At 43.6% G+C, this 23,080-nt stretch overlaps 1 protein-coding gene across 10 annotated transcripts in view; it reads left to right on the forward strand.

Moving 5' to 3' along the window:
- CALN1 (calneuron 1) overlaps positions 1-23,080 on the forward strand; it is a 666,785-nt gene that overhangs the window by 165,566 nt on the left and 478,139 nt on the right. For all 10 annotated transcript variants that reach the window (XM_058444408.1, XM_032757519.2, XM_032757540.2 and 7 more), the window contains one exon: positions 383-507. In XM_058444408.1, coding sequence (XP_058300391.1) covers positions 383-507 — 125 coding nt within the window. The remainder of the gene's footprint in view (positions 1-382; positions 508-23,080) is intronic.

Raw genomic sequence — 23,080 nt, forward strand, 5'->3', positions numbered from 1 at the left:
ATTCTCAGCCCTTCCTTACAAGCATCAAGTGAGAATTTATTGGGCCAAGGAAAGGAGTCAAGGATATTGCCATTTGCATAAAGAGATAGTTTGATGGTGATGTGGTGTGCCATGATTAACAAGGACAACATCGTTCAAATTCATAATTAAATGGGGAAAATGAAGTAAGATGTACAGTGAAGGAATGGGAAGAACCTGAGTTCTTTTGGAAATTGCTCAGGTCATTGGGACCCTGGAAATATCCTGACTTTCCCACTAGAAATATTATTGCTAGTTTTAAAATGACACTGGCCATCTGAAAATCAGGTGGTCCTTTAAAAAAGGAAAGGAAGGATGAATGATGATGTCTTTCTTTTCCCCTCCCCTGTTCTCTCTTGGGCAGGGAAAAGATGCCGTTCCACCATGTGACCGCCGGCTTGTTGTACAAGGGGAATTACCTCAACCGATCGCTCTCTGCTGGCAGTGACAGCGAACAGCTGGCTAACATCTCCGTGGAGGAGCTCGATGGTAAGGAGCCTACCCTGTTTGGGGGGTTGGCCCCCCCTCCCAGGGAGGTGTTTGTGGCTATTGTGAAGCTCAGCTGAAAGCCCTGGACTTTGGCCACTCCTTGGCAGTTGTGGCCAAGTGTAACCATGGCATGATGGGAAAGAGTTCAGAGACAAAATTTTGCCCAAGTGACTTTTGTGTGTGTGTGTGCGGGACAGACCTGATAGCCTGAACAATCTATGGTGGATATTTCGGTTTCCTTGGATATTGACTGGGGAGATAGCCTTCACCTCTCTTAAAATGTGTTATCCAATTTCTGGAGTCTTTATCACCAATGGAATTGTCTTGTTTCTGTGTTGTCACTGACAATGGAGTCCATCTGCAGGGGAGGTTTAAGCCCTGTTAATGGCTGTCTCTTGACTTCTGGCCATGGTGCTTTGAATCCTGCCCAGATCAGAATCATCTGGAAGCTCTGTCTAGGTGACAGTGGATAGCAATTATTTTAATTGCCTCTGTTTCTTTGTAACACAGTACAGCCCTGGGTGCTCAAGGCAGGGGTTAGGGATGGACATAAACCTGGGAACATGATGACTAAATTCATCCTAGGACTGTGTCTCATTGTATCTTGGATAAACCAATCCTCTAATTAAAAAAAATTAAAAATAGGAAAAACAAGTTTTTTTTTTTCCCCCCTGGAATAGAGAATTTGGTTGATTTGGCCTGATGTTTTTACCTAGGTACTACATTGGCTGAGGTCAAACCAGAATAAGTTTTCCCTGGTGTTTTTGAATACTTTGTTGTTTGTAATAATACCATTTTAAAGCACAAAGTTTAAATTTACTTTCTCAAGTAGAGAAGTCAAAATTACCCCAGATGGCCCACATATTTGCTTTTAAGTGTAATGGTTCAAATCAGTGTGCTTTGTATGTGCACATTAGGGAGCCTCATTTCTCCCAGAAGGAAGATGGGGAGGACATTTGGCTCTGAGACAGTGAAGCCAAACTTGCTTCACAACAGGCAGGAGGTGAGGGAGGTGAAGAGGAGAGGCCATTGAATAGCTTCTCCTTCTCTCATCCATTTTGCTTGTGTGCTTATTTAAATGCTTGCTTATTTACATGAATAAGCAGGGAGGCAGCAGAGGATGTGGCCCCGGTGGGCTGGGTCCAAGGAGAGTCTGGGGGATGTTTGAAGAAGTGGAGTGATGGGGGCAGAGTCAAGATTCCTAGGGATAGCGGCTGCTCACTGTGGTCTGGACAAAGACTGGTGGCCTGAGAGGAAAGCAGGAACCCTTACGTCTTCTGGTCTTCAGTTGAGCAAAAGGTGTGCTGGTGCAGGACACAGAAGCAGGAAATTGAGCTCTGACCTCCTCCAAAGTGAGCCCATACAGGCGACCACAAATCAGGCTAAGGCTGCCCTTGGGTGGTGTCTTGGTCTGTTCAGGCTGCTATAACAAAACACCATAGACTAGGTGGCTCATAAAGAACAGAAATTTATTTCTCACAGTTTGGGAGGCTTGGAAGTCTAAGATAAAGGTGCCAGCAGATTTGATGTCTGGGGAGGGCCACTTTCTGATTCAAAGGTGCCAGCAGATTTGATGTCTGGGGAGGGCCACTTTCTGATTCATAGGTGTCACTTTCTTGCTGTGTCCTCATATGGTGGAGAGAGTGAATAAGTTCTTTTGGGCCTTGAGTATATAAGGGCACTGTCTTAGTCTGCTTTGTGTTGCTATAACAACATAGTACATTCTGGGTAATTGATAACAGAGAAGAAGTATATTTGGCTGATGGTTCTGAAGACTGGGAAGTCCAAGTGCATAGCACTGGTATCTGGTGAGGGCCTTCATTCTGTTTCATCCCATGACAGAAGGTGGAAAGGTGACAGAGGGTAAGAACGAGAGCAAGAGAGGACTAAACTCACTTTCATAATAGTCCACACTCTGGATAATGAACTCCTCCCTGAGATAATGACATTAATCCATTCATGAGGGCAGATCTTTCATAGTCCAATCACGTCTTAACCATCCCACCTCTTAGCACTGTCATAATGCCAATTAAATGTCAATGTGAGGTTTGGAAGGGACATTCAAACCATAGCAGGCACTAATCCCATTCATGAGGGCTGTTCCCTCCTAATCATCTCCTGAAAGACCTCACTTCTTAATGACATCACGTTGGTGGTTAGGTTTCCACATATGCATTTTGGGGGGACCCAAACATTCAGCTCATATCAGGTGTGTTTGGGAGGTGAAGTGAGGCCCAGGCTTTTCCTACCTATGGGAGTCTTCACTGTGAATGGACATTAGGGCAGGTGGTGCATTAATGTGGGGTGGGTGTTCGCTTGCTTGTGTTTATTTGAGTAGATACTCCAGGCTCAGTCATCAGCAGGAGGGACTGGGAGTTCCCTATGCATGCAGGACCCACTGAGTGGCCCTGGCTGAGAACTGGGCAACACTATCTATATGTTTTGGGCAATTCTTTAAGAGGTTAAAAATCACTAACCAAATGGAGTTTGGAATCATCTGTGGTTTTCCATATTCTCCCCCCTTCCTCCTTCCCAACTTTGCCATGAATGATCAGGAGATGATTTCTCTGTGACTTCTCAGCGCAATGGCTTTTTTCACTGTTAAATTCAAGCTCTGCTAAGGCAACTGTTCAGGGCCACTGTGGGGGTGCATGGCTTTTCAAGAGGGCTGCTGGCTGGATGTCAATCCTCCTCTCCCTACTTGGGTGCCCTGCTGAAATGCCCTCCACTTCCTTGGACAAACAGAAAAGCATATAAACTTGCTATTTTAATCAGGCAAAGGCAGCTTGAGAAGGACTGAAATGCACTTTTTCAGTATGTAGATTAGCGGGAGTAATTCTAAGAGCCCTCCAAGCCCAGGCTGGCAGCCTGAACATTGGCAGCCTTGGGGTAGTTTATTGAGTGAAGTGGGGGCTTTATAAAGGCCCGAGATTGGCTGGTGAAGATGCTGTGTTTGTCCTTCAGGAGGGTAATCCAGGCTCTCAGCCTGGGGAAGGGCCATTTATTTTCTGACGGAAGATTCATTCTACTTATTTATTTAGTTTTTGCCAAGGTGAACACTGAGTTATGACTGCTCTTGGTTTATTACAAGCATCTCGGGGCTCCGGGCAGGACAGTGCAGATGTGTTCTGAGTTTAGAGCAGGCATGCAGGGTCTGGAAACCAACTGGCTTGAATCAATTCAGATGACTATGGATTGGTCTTGGGGAAGCCAGTTTCCAGGGCATAGTTTGCTTGCTGTTCTCTCGGGCTGCTTCACGGCAAGGTGACCCTAAAGTTCTGCTGGTTGGGGGCACTCATTTACCCTCAGAGGACAGGTGGTGCTGCGCTGGGAGTTGATGTGTTGGACACTGATGGACATCGCAGCATCCTTTGTGGTCTGGCTGCCTTGAGCATAGGCATTAGTTGGGTGCTATTCTTATCTGCTGTCTAGCTCCCCACCCTGTAGCAACTGCAGCCTTCTGCTTGTGAATGGCTACACGTTTCCCCACCTGTTCGTGTTTATCACCAGTGATGGAAAATCCCTTTCCTCCAGTGTAAGGGCCAAAGGTGTGCACTTCATGAATGGTTATCCTCTGAAAACAGGCATGAAAAGGACCACTTGCCATGCAGGTCATTTTCAGCTGCAATTCCCTTCTGGGAAGACCCTATTTCTTCTCTTTACACAAAGCTCAGGAGGGAAACATGCAAAGCTGCATCAAAATGATCAGATTAAAGTTGGGAATCACCCAGCCAAACTCAGTGAAGGTGGATTGATGGAGACATTCATTCATTCATCCATTTTTATTCATTCACTAAACGGATGTTTACTAGGTGGAGGAGGAAATGCCTTCTAGGTAGTAGAGGAAAATCAAATAAGCATAATATTCATTGCCTCTTTCCAAGGAGCTTACATCTATCCAGGAAGTTTATGCATATACCAGATTTATTAGCAATATCTTATACTTTTAGAGTGCATTATATGGAATTCTATTAGATATATGCAGTATGATTGTTGAAGAATAGTTTTCTTAATGCTATTTATGGAATAATCTCGTGATACTTTTTTTTTTTTTTTTGAGACAGTCTCACTCTGTCACCCAGGCTGGAGTGCAATGGCGTGATCTTTGCTCACTACAACCTCCTCCTCCCAGGTTCAAGCTATTCTCCTGCCTCAGCCTCCCAAGTAGCTAGGATTACAGGCACGTGCTGCCACGCCTGACTAATTTTTGTGTTTTTAGTAGAGACAGGGTTTCACCATGTTGGCCAGGCTGGTACTGAACTCCTGACCTTAAGTGATCTACCCAAAGTGCTGGAATTACAGTTGTGAGACCCTGTGCTTGGCCTTGTAATGCTATCTTAATCTTAAACTAAACTCACCTCCATCTGAAGTTTACCTGTTTTCTTTAATATATAATGTTCCATTGTATATAAATATATCTTAATTTATTTTCCTATTTTATTTTCAATTGATATTTGGGTTGTTTCCAGTTTGGAGCTATTAGGAAATAGCTATTAGCTATTTTCCAGTTTGTGAAAATCTCTTCTGTTTCTGGTCATAAATTATTTATATATGTATTCATAATAAAAGTCTTTTTCTCCAAGTCTTCCAGATGATAGTACCTTTCTTTCGCATGCACCTTTTTTTTGTATAATTTATATTGCTTTTTTCTATTATGCTGTGTAACTCAACATTATGAAGTTTTTTTGTAGGCTCAGTATTTGTCAGTAAACAAGGTTTGTAAGGAGTCTACCTTTGGCCAGGCACAATGGCTCATGCCTGTAATCCCAGCACTTCGGGAGGCTGAGGCAGGAAGATCACTTGAGCCTAGGAGTTGGAGACCAGCCTGGGCAACATAGGGAGACCCTGTTTCTACAAAAAATTAGCTGGACGTGGTGGTGCATGCCTGTAGTCCCCGCCACTTGGGAGGCTGAGGTGGGAGGATCACCTGAGCCCAGGAGTTTAAGGCTACTGTAAGCTATGATTGTACCACTGCACTTGCACTTGAGCCGTGGTGACAAAGAAAGACCTTGTCTCTAGGGAAAAAAAAGAAAAAAAAAGAATCTTGCCTTCTTCACTTTATCCCAAACCTGAGATAATATTCCCCACCCACCCCCACCCCCCCTTTTTTTTTTGAGATGGAGTCTTGCTCTGTCGCCCAGACTGGAGTGCAGTGGTGCAATCTTGGCTCACTGCAACCTCTGCCTCCTGGGTTCAAGCGATTCTCCTGCCTCAGCCTCCTGAGTAGCTGGGATTACAGGCGTGCACCACCACGACCGGCGAATTTTTGTATTTTTAGTAGAGACGGGGTAGTCAGGCTGGTCTCGAACTCCTGACCTTGTGATCTGCCCACCTTGGCCTCCCAAAGTGTTGGGATTACAGGTGTGAGCCACCGTGCCCGGCCTAACCCTTTTTATCCTTAGACTGGTGAGAGATTGATACGCATGCCGTCTCCAGTTTCCAGAAGACATTCATGTAGCCCATGGCTCTGGGCAGAGGCGGGGGTCTCGATGGTTGTTCCTGCTGTCTTTGCTCCCTATGCCACAGAATTCTCCATCTCTGTTGTTTGTTCTTCCCCTCTCCTTCTCTCCTTCCCATTCCCAAACTACTCTTGTACATTTGGTCATCCCTAGGAACATTTTGGCTTTCACCTATGCTGTATAGATAACCGAGGATGGTTATCTATAACCATCCCATGGCTGCAGTTAAGTTGTGTTCCCCAAATGAGCTTAAAAAAGGGTGCAGCTGAAGTGGGTTTGGGTTGAGGAATAGATTCCCATGGAAAACAGTTGCTGTGAAGTAGGGAGTGACTGCATGATTTGCTGTCAATGTATTGTGGTGAGTCAATCTTCCTTATGTGCCACTGTAGTTCCAAGTGTGGGTGGAAATTGTGTCTCTCCAATTTCATTGGTGGGGCAATTAGCAAAAATTCCCAGCCTCTCACATGTGTACATGATTCAAAATTAATATTTCTTTTTCTTTCTTTTCTTTTTTTTTTTTTCTTGAGACAGTTTGGCTCTGTCGCCTAGGCTGGAGTGCAGTGGTGTGATTTCGGCTCACTGCAGCCGCCACCTCCTGAGTTCAAGCGATCCTCCAGCTTTAGCCTCCCAAATAGCTGGGACTATAGGCGTGCACCACCACACCCAGCTAATTTTTGTATTTTTAGTAGAGATGGGTTTTTGCCATGTTGGCCAGGTTGGTCTCGAACTCCTGACCTCAGGTGGTCCACTTGCCTCGGCCTCCCAAAGTGCTGAAATTACAGGCATGAGCCAACACACCTTGCCTCAAAATTAATATTTATACTGATATACTCTTCTGTATATCATAGGGGGTATTTTGAGTATGGAATAGACATACCAGACTGCCATCCTTTGAACCTGGGGTTCCATTTTAGTAGTTGACCAGTGTCACTTTGACTATTCCAGCGTCACTGCTCTCCTGCAGCTCAGTTTCTCTAGGAGCCCCTATTTGCCTCCTGTAGATGACTTTTTTTTTTTTGCCAGAATCTCGCTGGGTTCAAACGATTCTTCTGCCTCAGCCTCCCGAGTAGCTGGGATTACAGGTGCCCACCATCACGCCCGCCTAAATTTTGTATTTTTAGTAGAAATGGGGTTTCACCATGTTGGCCAGGCTAGTCTTGAATTCCTGACCTCAGGTGATCTGCCTGCCTCAGCCTCCAAAGTGCTGGGATTATAGGTGCGAATCACCATGACTGGCCTAGATGACTTTTAATGTTTATTCAGGACTTTCTGCAGCATCTGGCACTGTTGTTCACGCCTTAGTTTTTGCAGTCCATCACTGCCTTGGTACCCATGTCATTACCTAGATCCCCTCCTTCCTCTTTTCTACGTATTTGTCATCTCTGCATTCATTGTGTACCCCTCATCCCCTGCCTGCTGAAAATTTTTTTTTTTTTTTTAAAGGCAGGCACAGTGGCTCATGCTTATAATCCTAACTACTCATGAGGCCGAGGAGGGAGGATTGCTTGAGCCTAGGAAGTCAAGGCTGCAGTGAGCTATGATCGTGCCACGACACTCCCTCAGAAAAAAGAAAACAAAAAAATATTATAAAAAAGAATGGAAGATATTCGCCATGCATTCCTAAACCTCTCTAGATTTGAAATTTTTAAAAAAGATTAAAGAAATATGAGGCACACTCTTGTCTCCTGGGGTTGGTTTTTGTTGCCGTCTGTCCGGGCATCTACATTCTGATGACCTCAAGATATATATCTGCAGTCCTGCCTCCCTCTTGGATTTTAGACCTAGTACCTGTAGTCCTGTGCAGGTGTCTCACAACTGCCTTGAACTCCAAATATCTAAAGCCGAAATGGATTTTCTTTATTCTTGAAAACTGCTCCTCCTCTGGGATTTTTCCCAGAAAATTATATTGCCAGTCAGCCACAGCAGTCATCTGGGAATCATCCTTGTTATCTCTTGGTCCTTACATACAGTTGTTAGTCCCATATATCTTGACCTCTCTTCGTATTCTGTAACTCTTCTTTCCTCTCTGATCACATTGGTATTGCCTTGGGTCACGTTTCCACTTCCTAGACAACAGCATTCACTGGAGCTGATCTTTACTGGATTTCATCTATGATCCACCCACATGTCAGTTCAGTTCGATACCATTGGAGGGATGCTACTCAAATGTACACTTAGTTAGGTTATTCCTTGGCTTATAACTTCTTTTCTTGTTTGTTTTAAAGACAGTGTCTTGCTCTGTTGCCCAGGCTGGAGTGCAGTGGCACAAACATGGCTCACTGTAGCATTGATCTCCTCATCTCAGGCGATCCTCCTGCCTCAGCCTCCCAAGGTGCTGGGACTACAGGTGTGTGTCACCACACCTGCTAAATTAAAAAAAAATTTTTTTAGAGATGGGGTCTCACTATGTTGCCCAGGCTGGTCTTGAACTCTAGGGCTCATGTAGTCCTCCCACCTCAGTCTCTCAAAGTGCTGGGATTACAGGCATGAGCCACCACACCCAGCCTTGGCTTATTAAAACTTTTATCTTCTTTTTTTGTATATATACAAATAAAAATACATTTTAAAAAATATTTCTTTAGTCTTAAAAAATTCAAATCCACAGAGGTTTTTGGAAAGTAAAAGTGAATATCTGTATATCCTTCATTTATTTAGAATTTATTTATTTAGTTTTTTGAGGCAGGGTCTTGTATCGTCATCCTGGTGAGTGTAGTGGTGCCATCAGAATTCACTGTAGTCTTGATCTCCTGGGCTCAAGTGATCCTCCTGCCTCAGCCTCCTAAGTAGTTGGGATTATAGGCATGATCCATTGTGCCTGGCTTACTTTTTAACATTTTTCAGCATTTAGGGTTTTTTTTTCTCTCTCAACACACACACACACATACATATACATACACACACACACACACGGAAACACACACAATTTTTTTTCATATCTAGAATTTTCATTTGGTTCTTTTTTATAGTTTCCATTTTTTTGGTGAGATACCCTATCTGTTTAATCATTAAGACAATAGTTTTCTTTAATTCTCTGAATATACTTTCCCATGTTTATAATAGCTCTTTAAAGTTGTATGTGCTAAATCCAACATCAAGGCTCTAGGCCATCCTGGGATTGGTTTTTATGGACTTTTTAAAAAGACTGTGGTCAGATTTTCTTTTTTCTTTGCATGCCTGTGAATATTTGACTGTAGACTGAACATTGTGAATCCTATGTTAGAGTGATTATGTGTTATCTTTCTCTGAAGAGTGCTGATTTTTGTTCTAGTAGGTAATTCAATTACTGGCTGACCACCTTAAATTTGTGTAGGTTTATTTTTATGCTTTGTTAAGGCAAATGAGAGGAAACTGACCATCTCTTAAGAGGTGGTCTTTCTAGTGTCTTAGCTGGATGCCTGGAGTACTAATGAGGTTTTTCCACTATCTGCTGCTTCAGTTATAGTATTTGTTTTCTGTTCTCAACCTCATAGCAGCTGCTTCCTCGTAAGTCTTATTTAAAATCTCACCTTGCATGTTCTCACTCATAGGTGGGAATTGAACAATGAGAACACATGGACACAGGAAGAGGAACATCACTCACTGGGGCCTGTTGTGGAGTGGGGGGAGGGAGGAGGGATAGCGTTAGGAGATACACCTAATGTTAAATGACGAGTTAATGGGTGCAACACACCAACATGGCACATGTATACATATGTAGCAAACCTGCATGTTGTGCACAAGTACCCTAGAACTTAAAGTATAATAAAATAAAATAAAATCTCACCTTGCATCTGGATAACATAGGCTTTAACCATATGTGCATGGGGAACCCACACACGGGCTTCTGATGTTCCCTCTGCATAGTGTTCTTCTCTCTCCTGTCCTACCCTGCGGATTCTAGTTCCTGCAGCTACTACATGAATTATGGTTGGCAAATTGTCCCCAGGCAGAGAGCCAGGTTGAGCATGGGGCTTGCCATGTGAATTTCCCTTCTCTTTGCAATTGTAATCTTGTGCTGCCTGTTGTCATTTGCCTGAAAACAGTTGCCTCATATATTTGGTTCAGTTTTATTGTGCCTGGCTTATGGCACATGGTGGGAGGGTTATTCTTGCACAAGTTTCTTTGTCATACCCAGAAGTCTGTCTTCTGGGTGAAGTGTTCTCCTGCCTCAGCCTCCTAATAGTAGGATATAGGTCACACCAGCCTGGATAATTTTTGTTTTTTGTAGACATGCTGGTCTTGAATGCCTGGGCTCAAGGGATCTGCCTGCCTCGTCCTCCCAAAGTGCTGGGATTACAGGCATGAGCCACCATGCTCAGCCTGTTACAATTAATTTAATTTTATTTTGTTTACCTGAATTAGTTAAAATTGTCAACCATTATGGCACTTTACCTTTTAACATTTCACTTCTGCTTATCATTCTTGAATAGCTATTCTCTACAGCCTACAACCATGTTACCGGTATCTAGACTTGGTGACAAAGCGTATGAAGTCCTGTGTGGCTGAATCCCTTCTTTTTTTTGTCTGCTTCGACTCCCTGCTTACCCTCCACACGATCCCCTGCTGCCTTGAGCTCCCTCCTCCTTCTCCGCTTTGGTTTAAGCTTCTTGGGCCAGACATATTCTTTGTCTGCCTGGGAAATCCCTACCTATTCATTCGACTTTTTAGTTTCAATATTGTCACTGTTGTCATCATCATAATCATCATCACAGCTAAAGCTTATTCAGTGCTTACTATGTGCTAGGCACTGTTCAAAGTGGTTTATGTGGATTAACTCATTTAACCCTTTCAATCATCCTATTATACATGTACTATTATTTTATTTTTTATTTATTTATTTAAAAAATTTTAAAGACAGGCTGTCATTCTGTTGCCCAGGCTGGAGTGCAGTGGCACGATCATAGCTCACTGCAGCCTCAAACTTCTGGGCTCAAGCAATCCTCCCATCTCAGCCTCCTCAGTAGCTGAGGCTACAAGTGCAGAACACCACGCCTAGCTAATTTTTAAATTTTTAGCAAAGACAAGGTCTTGCTATGTTGCCCAGGCTGATCTCAAACTCGTGGCCTCAAGCAATCCTCCTTCCTCAGCCTGCCAAAGTGCTGGGATTACAGATGTGAGTCAACACACCTGGCCCAGGTACTGTTACTAACTACATTTTTGCAAACGTGAAAAATCCAGAAGTTAAATAACCTTGTCCAAGGTCACATAACCAGCATCTGTTGGACCTGGGATTCAAACTGCCACCTGGCTGCACAGCCCATGCCATTCACTTTTATGTACTGAATCCTGCTCCTTGTGAGATGAGATCCTGTGTGCTTCCCTTGTACCTGTCATGTCACCATCACATATATCTCTGCCACCATTGTGACACATGGGTGAGCACTTGGCTGATTAATCAAATTTCAGTGGGTGGAGAGATCTTTTTAAAGCTCTGTGTGAGCCCAGAGTGCTCCTTACTGAGAGGAGAGGTGTCCTGCAGCCCAGGAAAGGCTGGCCATGAGCATGACTTTATGCCAGGAGGGGGGCTGGTTTCTGTGCAGTAAGCTCTGGAGGGCCCTCTCCACCTGCCACCCGTCTGGCCCATCCTGCGTTTTCTTGTAATGAAGGTCCCCCCATCCCCTACTGTTTTCTCCCTTGCTTTAGCTGGTTGATTTCAGGATCCCAGAGGCAAACTCAGCTTGCCTTTTTTGGAGACACTTCTCTCTACAGGCTTTCTAAGAGGAGGTTTGAAGGAGGCAGAAACATTCCTGTTACAAGAAGAGAAGCTCACAACTCTTATCTGATGGCTTAAAGTTCTCTCCTCCAGAGGAAGCCCAAAACCTACGCAATGAATGAGCCACATCATCATCCCAATAAGAGGGGGAGTGTCAGATATACAGCTCTGCCCTGAGCTGGGAATTAGCTTTACAACTTAACGTCTTTTATCTGCCTGGGTACCTTCCTCCTGGAGGCTTGACCTGCCCTTTGAGCCTTGAGAGAGAGATCTTTTGTGGAGAGTTGTGAGGCTTTGTTAGCAGGGCAGAGCAGGGATTTCTCTGATGGTAGCTGCTTCCAAGGGCCCATTCCTTAAAGGGGCACTTGCTAAGTCTTCTAGTAGTTTCCCGCATGTTGTTCTGAAAATGCATTTTGATAGCTGTGGCCAAGAAAGAAACCCGAGTACCTACCTTCCCCTCCAGCTTCGTGCTATTAATTTGTAATTTATATTCTGCCTGTTTCCAGAAGTGATCAAGACATCATAAGATAAAAGAAAAAACACAACTGCAAAGGCTGTCAGAATAGAAATAGAAAATAGAAATCCACACACAGGGAGGAAGGAAAAAAATATGACGGCCCCTTAAAGGAACACATTGGCTCGGAATGTGCATGACATTGGCTCGGAATGTGCATGACATTAGCTGCAAATTTCCAATTGGTTGAGGCAAAAAGTTAAACACCAGTTACCTGATTCCAATGATGGCCTTAAAGTGTTTATTGGAAGAATGGTTTTCTCAACTATATTTTAAACAGAAACTCTTTGCCCCATATTCAAATTATCTAATATACAAGTATTTTGTATTATTTCAGACACATTGGTGGCTTTCAACCTTACCTCACTATCAAATTTCTGTGGACTTTTTCAAAACATATTTCTTTTAGTAATAGTAACCTATCATGATGGTGATTTTCAATGAGGAAAGAGGTGCTCATACTAGACTTTCTAGATGCAAGGTGATGGGGGTACATTGTAGTTTAGTTTTTTTTTTTTTTTTTTTTTTCTGAGATAGGATCTTGGTCTGTTGTCTAGGCTGGAGCACGGTGGTGCCTTCACTGCTCACTGTAGCTTTAATGTCTCAGGTTCAAGTGATCCTCCCACCTCAGCCTCCCAATGGCACAGGTGTGTGCCATTACACCTGGCTAATTTTGTTTTGATTTTTATTTTTGGAGAGATAGGGCCTCACTGTGTTTCTTAGGCTGGTCTGGAACTCCTAGGCTCAAATGATCCTCCCTCCTTGGCCTCCCAAAATGCTGGGATTACAGGTATGAGCCACTGCGCCCAGCCTTTGTAGTTTAGAAAGCCTTCCCAACAGGTTGTCTAAATACTGGTTTTAGAAAATGTTTCCTGGGTTCTTATTTCCAAGAACCCTGCATGAGATACCAAGCAGAGGGTGGTATCTTGTTATGCGAAAGAACCTGCTGCATCTTAAAGCATGGCTTTGACTTGAGCTATTTGAGGAACAGGAGTAACCAAGTGTTTATTTCAATCATAAAATCACCTTTATCTTGTTCCTGGGGAACCTTTCACTTTCTTTTTTTTTTTTTAATTTTTTTATTTTTTTATTTTTATTTTTTTATTATACTTTAGGTTTTAGGGTACATGTGCACAATGTGCAGGTTTGTTACATATGTATCCATGTGCCATGTTGATTTCCTGCACCCATTAGCTCGTCATTTAGCATTAGGTATATCTCCTAATGCTGTCCCCGCCCCCCCCACCCCCCACCCCACAACAGTACCCGGAATGTGATGTTCCCCTTCCTGTGTCCATGAGTTCTCATTGTTCAATTCCCACCTATGAGTGAGAACATGCGGTGTTTGGTTTTTTGTCCTTGCGATAGTTTACTGAGAATGATGTTTTCCAGTTTCATCCATGTCCCTACAAAGGACACGAACTCATCATTTTTTATGGCTGCATAGTATTCCATGGTGTATAGGTGCCACATTTTCTTAATCCAGTCTATTGTTGTTGGACATTTGGGTTGGTTCCAAGTCTTTGCTATTGTGAATAGTGCCGCAATAAACATACGTGTGCATGTGTCTTTATAGCAGCATGATTTATACTCCTTTGGGTATATACCCAGTAATGGGATGGCTGGGTCAAATGGTATTTCTAGTTCTAGATCCCTGAGGAATCGCCACACTGACTTCCACAATGGTTGAACTAGTTTACAGTCCCACCAACAGTGTAAAAGTGTTCCTATTTCTCCACATCCTCTCCAGCACCTATTGTTTCCTGATTTTTTAATGATGGCCATTCTAACTGGTGTGAGATGGTATCTCACTGTGGTTTTGATTTGCATTTCTCTGATGGCCAGTGATGATGAGCATTTCTTCATGTGTTTTCTGGCTGCATAAATGTCTTCTTTTGAGAAGTGTCTGTTCATGTCCTTTGCCCACTTTTTGATGGGGTTGTTTGTTTTTTTCTTGTAAATTTGTTTGAGTTCATTGTAGATTCTGGATATTAGCCCTTTGTCAGATGAGTAGGTTGCAAAAATTTTCTCCCATTCTGTAGGTTGCCTGTTCACTCTGATGGTAGTTTCTTTTGCTGTGCAGAAGCTCTTTAGTTTAATGAGATCCCATTTGTCAATTTTGGCTTTTGTTGCCATTGCTTTTGGTGTTTTAGACATGAAGTCCTTGCTCACGCCTATGGCCTGAATGGTATTGCCTAGGTTTTCTTGTAGGATTTTAATGGTTTTAGGTCTAACATTTAAGTCTTTAATCCATCTTGAATTAATTTTTGTATAAGGTGTAAACAAATGGAAGAACATTCCATGCTCATGGGTTGGAAGAATCAATATCGTGAAAATGGCCATACTGCCCAAAGTAATTTATAGATTCAATGCCATCCCCATCAAGCTATCAATGACTTTCTTCACAGAATTGGAAAAAACTACTTTAAAGTTCATATGGAACCAAAAAAGAGCCCGCATCACCAAGTCAATCCTAAGCCAAAAGAACAAAGCTGGAGGCATCACGCTACCTGACTTCAAACTATACTACAAGGCTACAGTAACCAAAACAGCATGGTACTGGTACCACAACAGAGATATAGATCAATGGAACAGAACAGAGCCCTCAGAAATGATGCCGCATATCTACAACTATTTGATCTTTGACAAACCTGACAAAAACAAGAAATGGGGAAAGGATTCCCTGTTTAATAAATGGTGCTGGGAAAACTGGCTAGCCATATGTAGAAAGCTGAAACTGGATCCCTTCCTTGAACCTTTCACTTTCAACAGAAATGCATCGTAATAGATCTAGTAAGGTAGTTAAGCCCCATCGTGCTTCCCCAGATAACTAAATGAGTTAACGTGTTGAGTAGAGTTGTTGAACATTATCCATCTGGATGCTGAAGGGAGTTTGCCAAAACCCATCATTCCGATGTTGGCTTCACTGACACTGAGTTATTTCTCCTTGCAGTAATTGGCCAGCAGCAGGTTCAGCTGTTCCCTGGGACTACTCAAGAATGTGATATTAGCAACATGTTCTAGCAGCAATGACTCAGTGGTCTTCTCTCTTCACAGTGGCATCCAGGGCATCTAAACGTTGCTCCACTCATCGCAGGTGATGAGTTAGGACACACCCATTTAAAATACAAATTTGCTCTATCAACATGGTCATTAATATTTACTTCTCAAGAAGGAAGAGTGTTAAATTTACATCCAGACCTGTATTGCCATATTACTGTGTAACAAATGACTCAAAAACTTCCTGGTTTAGGTTGGGCATGGTGGCTCATGCCTGTCGTCCCAGCACTTTGGGAGGTGAGGCAGGAGGATAACTGGAGGCTAGGAGTTCAAGACAAAACCCTGTCTCTACAAATACTACAAAAATTAGCCAGCAGGTACATGGATGGAGCTGAAGGCCATTATCCTTAGCAAACTAATGCAGGAACAGGAAACCAAATACTGCATGTTCTCACTTGTAATCCAGAGCTAAATGATGAGAACACATGGTCACACAGAGGGGAACAGCACACACTGGGGCCTATCAGATGGTGGAGGGCAGGTAGGAGGAGGGAGAGGATCAGGAAAAAATAACTAATGGCTACTAGGATTAATACCTGGGTGACAAAATAAGCCTGTACAGCAAACCACTATGACACAAGTTTACCTATGGAACAAACCTGCACATGTACCCCTAAACTTAAAAGTTGTTAACAACAACCACAAAAAATTAGCTGGGTGTGGTGCTGCATACCTGTGGTCCTGGATACTCAGGAGGCTGAGGCTGGAGAATTGCTTGAGCCCAAGAGTTCCAGGTTCCAGGATGCAGTGAGCTATGATCACACCAGTGCACTCCAGCCAGGGCAACAGAGCGAGACCCTGTCTCAAAAAAAAGAATTCTGATTATTATTTTTGAGCAGGAAGTGTTGTAGCAGATTAGGATCTACAGACATCTATAATTTTGAAGTGTTGGAGGTTTGTCCTTTTTTGAAGATATATTTTGTTCAAAGATCTTAACTGGCTTTTATATTCAATTCTGGAGTTGGGCAACACCTCATTCTATAAAGTGAGTGTTCTTATGAGCTGAGCAGAGAAGTTTGGTTTTATAGACAGAAAAGGGCTGAGGAAAGCAGAAACAGAAAACAAAAAAAGCAGATTGATTGTTTCAGAGTGACTTTTCCTTGTAAAGGTTAGAGCAGAGGGACTTCCTTCTCATGCTGGCTAAAACGGGCTTGCTTAGGGATTTGGCTACCAGCTCTCAGTCTCCTGACTTCTCAGAAGGTCATATAAACCACTAAGTTTTGGCTCGGTCGTGTGGAACTTTTAGCATGAGGGACTCCATTTTGGTTTGGTTTATTGGGCCGCGTGCAGGAGCTCAGTCCAAACCAATGGCCTCCCATCAATTTCACTTAATATTTATGCAAAGCAGTTCAGCAAGGTAAAAGGAGGGGAGTCAACAAGGAAGGCTGGATGGCCTAGATCCTTGAAGCCTGCAGGAGGACATTAATTTGGGGGGAATTTGTTTCATCCTTGAGGCAGTGCCTAAATATATCATGCTTATCCCTGGGAACAAACACAGTGAAATGATAGGCACATAGTGACTGCTCAAAAATACTTGTGGAATAAATGAACACTAGTTCCTCTGATAAGAGAACTTTGTCAAAAAATGAGCTAATTAGGCTGGGCATGGTGGCTCGCGCCTGTAATCCCAACACTGTGGGAGGCGGAGGAGGGAGGATTGCTTGAGGCCAAGAGTTCAAGACCAGCCTGGGCAACATAGTGGGCAACATAGCACAGGCTGGGCAACCAGCCTGTACAAAAAATTAAAAAGTTAGCCAGGCATGGTAGTGGGTACCTATAGTCCAAGTTACCCAGGAAGCTGAGGGAGAAGGATTGTGTGAGCCCAGGAATTTGAGGCTGCAGAGAGCCACGATCATGTCATTGAACTCCAGCTTGGATGACAGAGTGAGTCCCTGCTTAAAAAAAAATAAAATAAAAAATAAAATAAAAAAGCATGGTTGAAGATGCATGGTGTTTGACTTACTTCACCACCCCACAAGTTTTGATTTTCTCACCTGTACCATGTGGATAATAAGAGAGAATACATGCAAAGTGAGGAATTACTATTCCTATTATTGTTCCTATCTGTTGGGCACTGACTGCATGCCAAATACACACAGTATGGGAACAATAGCAGGAATAGTAATTGTTGTTATTGTTATGATGATGCTTCTAATTATGATGGAACAAACCCAGACAAAGGACCACCACCCCAACACTGGGGCAAACAGTAGCTCTTTAGAGAAGCACAACACTGGACTGGGTCCAATGCAATTGTTCTGCCAGGACAGGCCTACTTCACAATGTGAATGCCTCTAACTGGAGAGGCCTGTCAATAAATGGAAGAATCTGGACAACCCATTGTGATTCTTTGTGTCTTAGCTCCAAGCACATAAGGATTTAACTTTCCTACTCCCCCACCTCAACCTCAGCACTTTGTATCGCAATGGCTATCCTCATTGGTTTGGATGGTGGTGGATGTTAGCATGCCTATTTTCAGTAGTGTTCCTTTTCCCTGATTATTCTCACTCCTCTTGCGGTTTCCCTAACCTCATCTGGTTAAAATTCAAGGCCATTTTTGTTCCAATGTTTGCTTCCAAACTCTACTCATCAACTTCAATATTAAGAGTTTGTTTGTTACACTAAAGTGTTATGGTGATGGTGAAAAAAGTATGTGGTGGTGTTGTTTTTTCCTGTAAAGCTGCTAAAATAGGCTGCGTGTGGTGATTCATGCCTATAATCCCAGCACTTCTGGAGGCCGAGGCAGGAGGATTGCTTGAGCCCAGGAATTTGAGACTTGCCCGGGCAACATAGGAAGATCCCATCTCTACAGAAAATCATTGAAAAAATTATCCAAGCGTGATGTGCACACCTGTAGTCCCAGCTATTTATGATGCTGAGGCAGGAGGATAGCTTAAGCCCAGGACTTCGAGGCTGCAGTGAGCTATGATCGCACTCCAGCCACTGCACTCTAGCCTTGGCAACAGAGTGATACCCTAAGGAAAAAAAAAAAGCTGCTGAAATAAATGGTTTCAGGACTGCAGGTGATGCTGGCCTCAGGAGTGTGCCACCATTTACATGCTTATGTGTACAGATAGATTTTTTGTGTTTTGGTTCTTGTTTTTGTTTTTTTGAGACAGAGTCTTGCTCTGTCACCCAGGCTGGAGTGCAGTGGCGTGATCTCGGCTCACTGCAACCTCTGCTTCCCAGGTTCAAACAATTCTCCTGCCTCAGCCTCCTGAGTAGCTGAGATCACAGGTGCATGCCACCACGCCCGGCGAATTTTTGTATTTTTAGTAGAGATGGGTTTCACCATGTTGGCCCAGCTGGTCTCGAACTCCTGACCTCAGGTGATCTACCCTCCTCGGCCTCTCAAAGTGCTGGGATTACAGGCGAGAGCCACCGCGCCCAGCCTACTGATTGTTTTTAAGCTGGTGCCAGTTGATGTGGGCTTTGCTGCTGTTACTCTGCTCGTATCCAGTGAAATGAGCCTCAGGGTATGTTGCAGACCTCAACCATCTACGGGGCAATTTAACATCTCTGAGCCTAGAAGCACCGTGTCTCATTGTGATAGATCATAAAATTTTTGGTCTGGTACCCCTGTGCCATTTGTAAGGGACTTTGGAGAGCTTGCTTCTCTGCCATCTGGTGCTGTGGTGGGGGGAAGTGGGAAAAGGGGTGCCATGGAGACACATCTGAGAACTTAGTGTTTCTTACATCTGTGGGGGGTGCTCCTCAGATAGCCAAGTGCAATGGCTTAGCCAGCACCCACTGGGGGTGTAAAACTTGAGGGTTTCAGGTGCGTGATTGATCATGGTTTTGTGCTACTCCCTTTAAGATCCCTTCAGAGGTGCCACTCTTTCTGGGAAAAGTGCCCTGAGCTGCTGCTGAAGTCTCTTGCCAGATTTTGAAGATCCTTAGTATGCAAGTTAAGAAAAATGTTTCAAATTTTGAATCTCCACGACTGTGGTTGATCAGCCTAGCAGCCTAAGTCTGAAGTTTTTAACTTGGGGTCTGTGCACCTGTGGAGCTTAACAATATTGTGTGTGTTTATGAGTAGTGATGATTTTTTCTGGAGAGAAGACAGATCTGTAAGTTTTGTCATATGGAGTTCAACAAAAGGAGTTTGTCAAAGGAGTTCAACAAAAAGGGTAATGTCAATTGCTAATCCACACTTCATGAACTGGACTTCTCCTATTCTTCCCACTGCACAAGGCTTTTACTTTGTTTTGCTTTGTTTTTTATTTTATTTTTTCCGGAAACAGAGTCTTGCTGTGTCTCCCAGGCTGGAGTGCAGTGGTGCAATCATAGCTCATTGCAGCCTCAAACGCCTGGCCTCTAGAACTACAGGTGTGTGCCATCACACTCGGCTAATTTTTACATTTTTTATAGAGATGGGATCTCACTATGTTGGCCAGGTTGGTCTCAAACCCAAGGCTTCAAGCTGTCCTCCCACCTTGGCCTCCCAAAGCACTGGAGTGTTTTGGTTTTGGTGGGAAGACTGGACAAGGTATATTGATGCTTGCTGATGAGATCCTTTTTGCATTTTAAAAGGTTGCATTGGTTGTGGTTTGCAGAATGGATTTGAGAGAAGTGGGCCTTGAGGCTGGGGCAACAACCAAAAACCCTTTTGCGTAGTTAGGGGAGAAAGGAAAGGGCTTAGACTGAGGAAGGAGCAATGAGTTGGGGAGAAGTTGGCATGGGAATTTAAAAATACAGACCCTTGTTGTGTTTATGTTATTCTATTTGATGTTTTCAATAACTGGGAGGCATTGGTTTCCCCATTATACAGATGAGGGAAATTAATGTGGAAGGGATTAAGTCACTTGCCCAAGTCACACAACTCATAATTGGTGGGAGTGGGATTCCCGCTCAGCTTCATTGGACTCCAAAGCCCATGCTCTTAATTAACTACCATGTTAAATTGTCTCTACTGTCATTCATCTTGATGAGATATGGATGTGGGGGTGAGGAGTGAGGTGTGTGGCCACTTAACTAGGTAACGAGGTACAGGTGGTGACAACTGCTGAGACCAGGGACAGGGAGTCTGGATAGGGTGGGATGGTGATGAGAACTGAAGGTCATCTTACTGGAGATGCCCAGTGGGTTCTTGCATATTGATTTCTGGGACTCAAAGTGTTTATCCCAGATACACAGATTTTGGAGTCTTCATTATACTGAAGTGATGATAATGAGAAGACGGCCGAAGACCCATCCCCAAGGCCCAGCAGTCTTAATCATGCTTGATCACAAGGCAGTCAATGGTGGCTGGAGAAATGGGAGTCACTGCTTCTCCAACTAAGTTTCTTCATATCTTTTTTTGATATATATATATATAATAATAATAATTATTATTTTTTTTAATTGAAATGGAGTCTCACTCTGTCGCCCAGGCTGGAGTGCAGTGTTGTGATCTTGGCTCACTGCAACCTCCGCCTCCCAGGTTCAAGCAATTCTCCTGCCTCAGCCTTCCTAGTAACTGGAATTATAGGTGTGTGCCACCGTGCCTGGCTAACTTTCTTTCTTTTTTTTTTTTAAATTTTTAGTAGAGACAGGGTTTCACCATGTTGGCCAGGCTCATCTCTAACTCCTGACCTTGGGTGATCTGCCCACCTCGGCCTCTCAAAGTGCTGCGATGACAGGCGTGAGCCACCGTGCCTGGCCGGCTTCTTCATGTCTTTTGGCTGCGTTTAACATGCCATGCTTAGTCCCCTAGTTTTCCATAGTATTCTGAAAGCCAAGATCCCCTATCAGAAAGATGAACACATTGAGTTCAAAAAGTCACCTGTTTATGTTCAGTGAATCTGGTTTATTGATTGACAGTGCCCTTGGGTTATTGATTGATGGAGTTCTTCTCTTTCAAACTGCTTGTTTGAATCAGAAACTGGTCTAAACCCAGTAGCTGTCTCCGATTTTAAAGGAAGTTCATTCTGGCTCCTGGCCACACAAATCTCTTTTTCAGGGTATCATAGAAACATGCTGTAGTTTCCTCTGCTAAATGGAACCGTAAAGAGACTGCAGGAAATCAAAGATTGCCTGCCTATAATTAGGGCTGCCCCATAGATAAGGAGCTTGACTTCTTGCCAGTGAAGGAGCAAATTCCAGGGATTGTGAAATCTCACTGAACTTGGTTCAAATCCTGGATGTTTTGTTTATGATCTCTGTGCTCTTCGGCAAGTTTTTTAAAAAAATTTCATTTCAATAGTTTTTGAGGTACAAGTGGGTTTTGGTTACATAGGTGAGTTCTTCAGCACCCATCACCCAAGCAGAGTGCACCATTCTCAATATGTAGTCTTTTATCCCTCACTCCCCTCCCACTCTTCCCCCTTGAGTCCCCAGAGTTCATTATACCATTCTTATGCATTTGCATCCTCGTAGCTTAGCTCCCACTTATAAGTGAGAAAATACAATATTTTATTTTCCCTTCCTGAGTTACTTTTTTTTTTTTTTTTTTTTTGAGACGGAGTCTTGCTCTGTCGCCCAGGCTGGAGTTCAGTGGTGCAATCTCGGCTCACTGCAAGCTCCGCCTCCCGGGTTCACGCCATTCTCCTGCCTCAGCCTCTCCGAGTAGCTGGGACTACAGGCGCCCACCACCACGCCCAGCTAATTTTTTATATTTTTAGTAGAGACGGGGTTTCACCGTGGTCTCGATCTCCTGACCTCGTGATTCGCCCGCCTCGGCCTCCCAAAGTGCTGGGATTACAAGTGTGAGCCACCGCGCCTGGCGAGTTACTTCACTTAAAATAATGGCCTCCAACTCCATCTAAGCTACTGCAAAGGCCATTGTTCCATTCGTTTTTATGGCTGAGTAGTATTCCATGGTGCACATATGCTACATTTTCTTTATCCACTTGTGGGTTGATGGGCATTGAGGTCGACTCCACATTTTTGCAATTGCGAACTGTGCTGCTATAAACGTGTGTGCATGTGTCTTTTTCATAGAATGACTTCTTTTCCTTTGGGTAGGAACCCCATAGTGAGATTGCTGGATCGATTGGTAGATCTACTTTTAGTTCTTTAAGGAATCTCCACACGGTTTTCCATAGTGATTGTACTAGTTTACATTCTCACCAACAGTGTGGAAGTGTTCCCTTTTCACCACAACCATGCCAACATCTATTATTTTTTTATTTTTAAAATTGTGGCCATTCTTACAAGAGTAAGGTGGCATCTCATTGTGGTTTTAATTTTCATTTCCCTTGGGCAAGTTTTAAACAGTCACACATCTCAGTGTCCTCATCTGTCAAATGGGGTGATATGGTTTGGCTGTATCCCCACCCAAACCTCATCAACAATTGTAATCCAAATTGCAATATACACGTGTCTAGCTAGGGACCTGGTGGGAGGTGATTGGATCATGGGGGCGGATTCCCCCATGCTGTTCTCATGATAGTGAGTTCTCATGAGATTTGATGGTTTTATAAGTGGCAGTTTCCCCTGCGCATGTTGTCTCTCTTGCCGCCATGTAAGATGCCCTGCTTCCCTTTCTGCCATGATTGTAAGTTTCTTGAGGCCTCCCCAGCCATATGGAAGTGTGAGTCAATTAAACCTATTTTCTTTATAAATTACCCAGTCTTGGGTAGTATCTTTATAGCAGTGTGAAAATGAACTAATACAGTGGGGAATATAATCACCCACCTCCTGGGAGGAGGATGTGGCATGATGCCTGGCACATGGCGCAGGGTACTTGGCAATAGCTGAGTATTAGTACTATTGCTTGGCATGTCGGGGAAGGAGTAAGGGAATAGAGCAATAATGAATTTCCTTTATCTTTTCCCAGTCTGTCCAGTTAAAAATGAGTTAATTGGGTCAGGCATGGTCATGCATGCCTGTAATCCAAGCACTTTGGAAGGCTGAGGCAGGAGGATT

This window comes from Hylobates moloch, unplaced genomic scaffold (genome assembly GCF_009828535.3).
Source record: "Hylobates moloch isolate HMO894 unplaced genomic scaffold, HMol_V3 SCAFFOLD_1, whole genome shotgun sequence".
NCBI lineage: Eukaryota > Metazoa > Chordata > Mammalia > Primates > Hylobatidae > Hylobates > Hylobates moloch.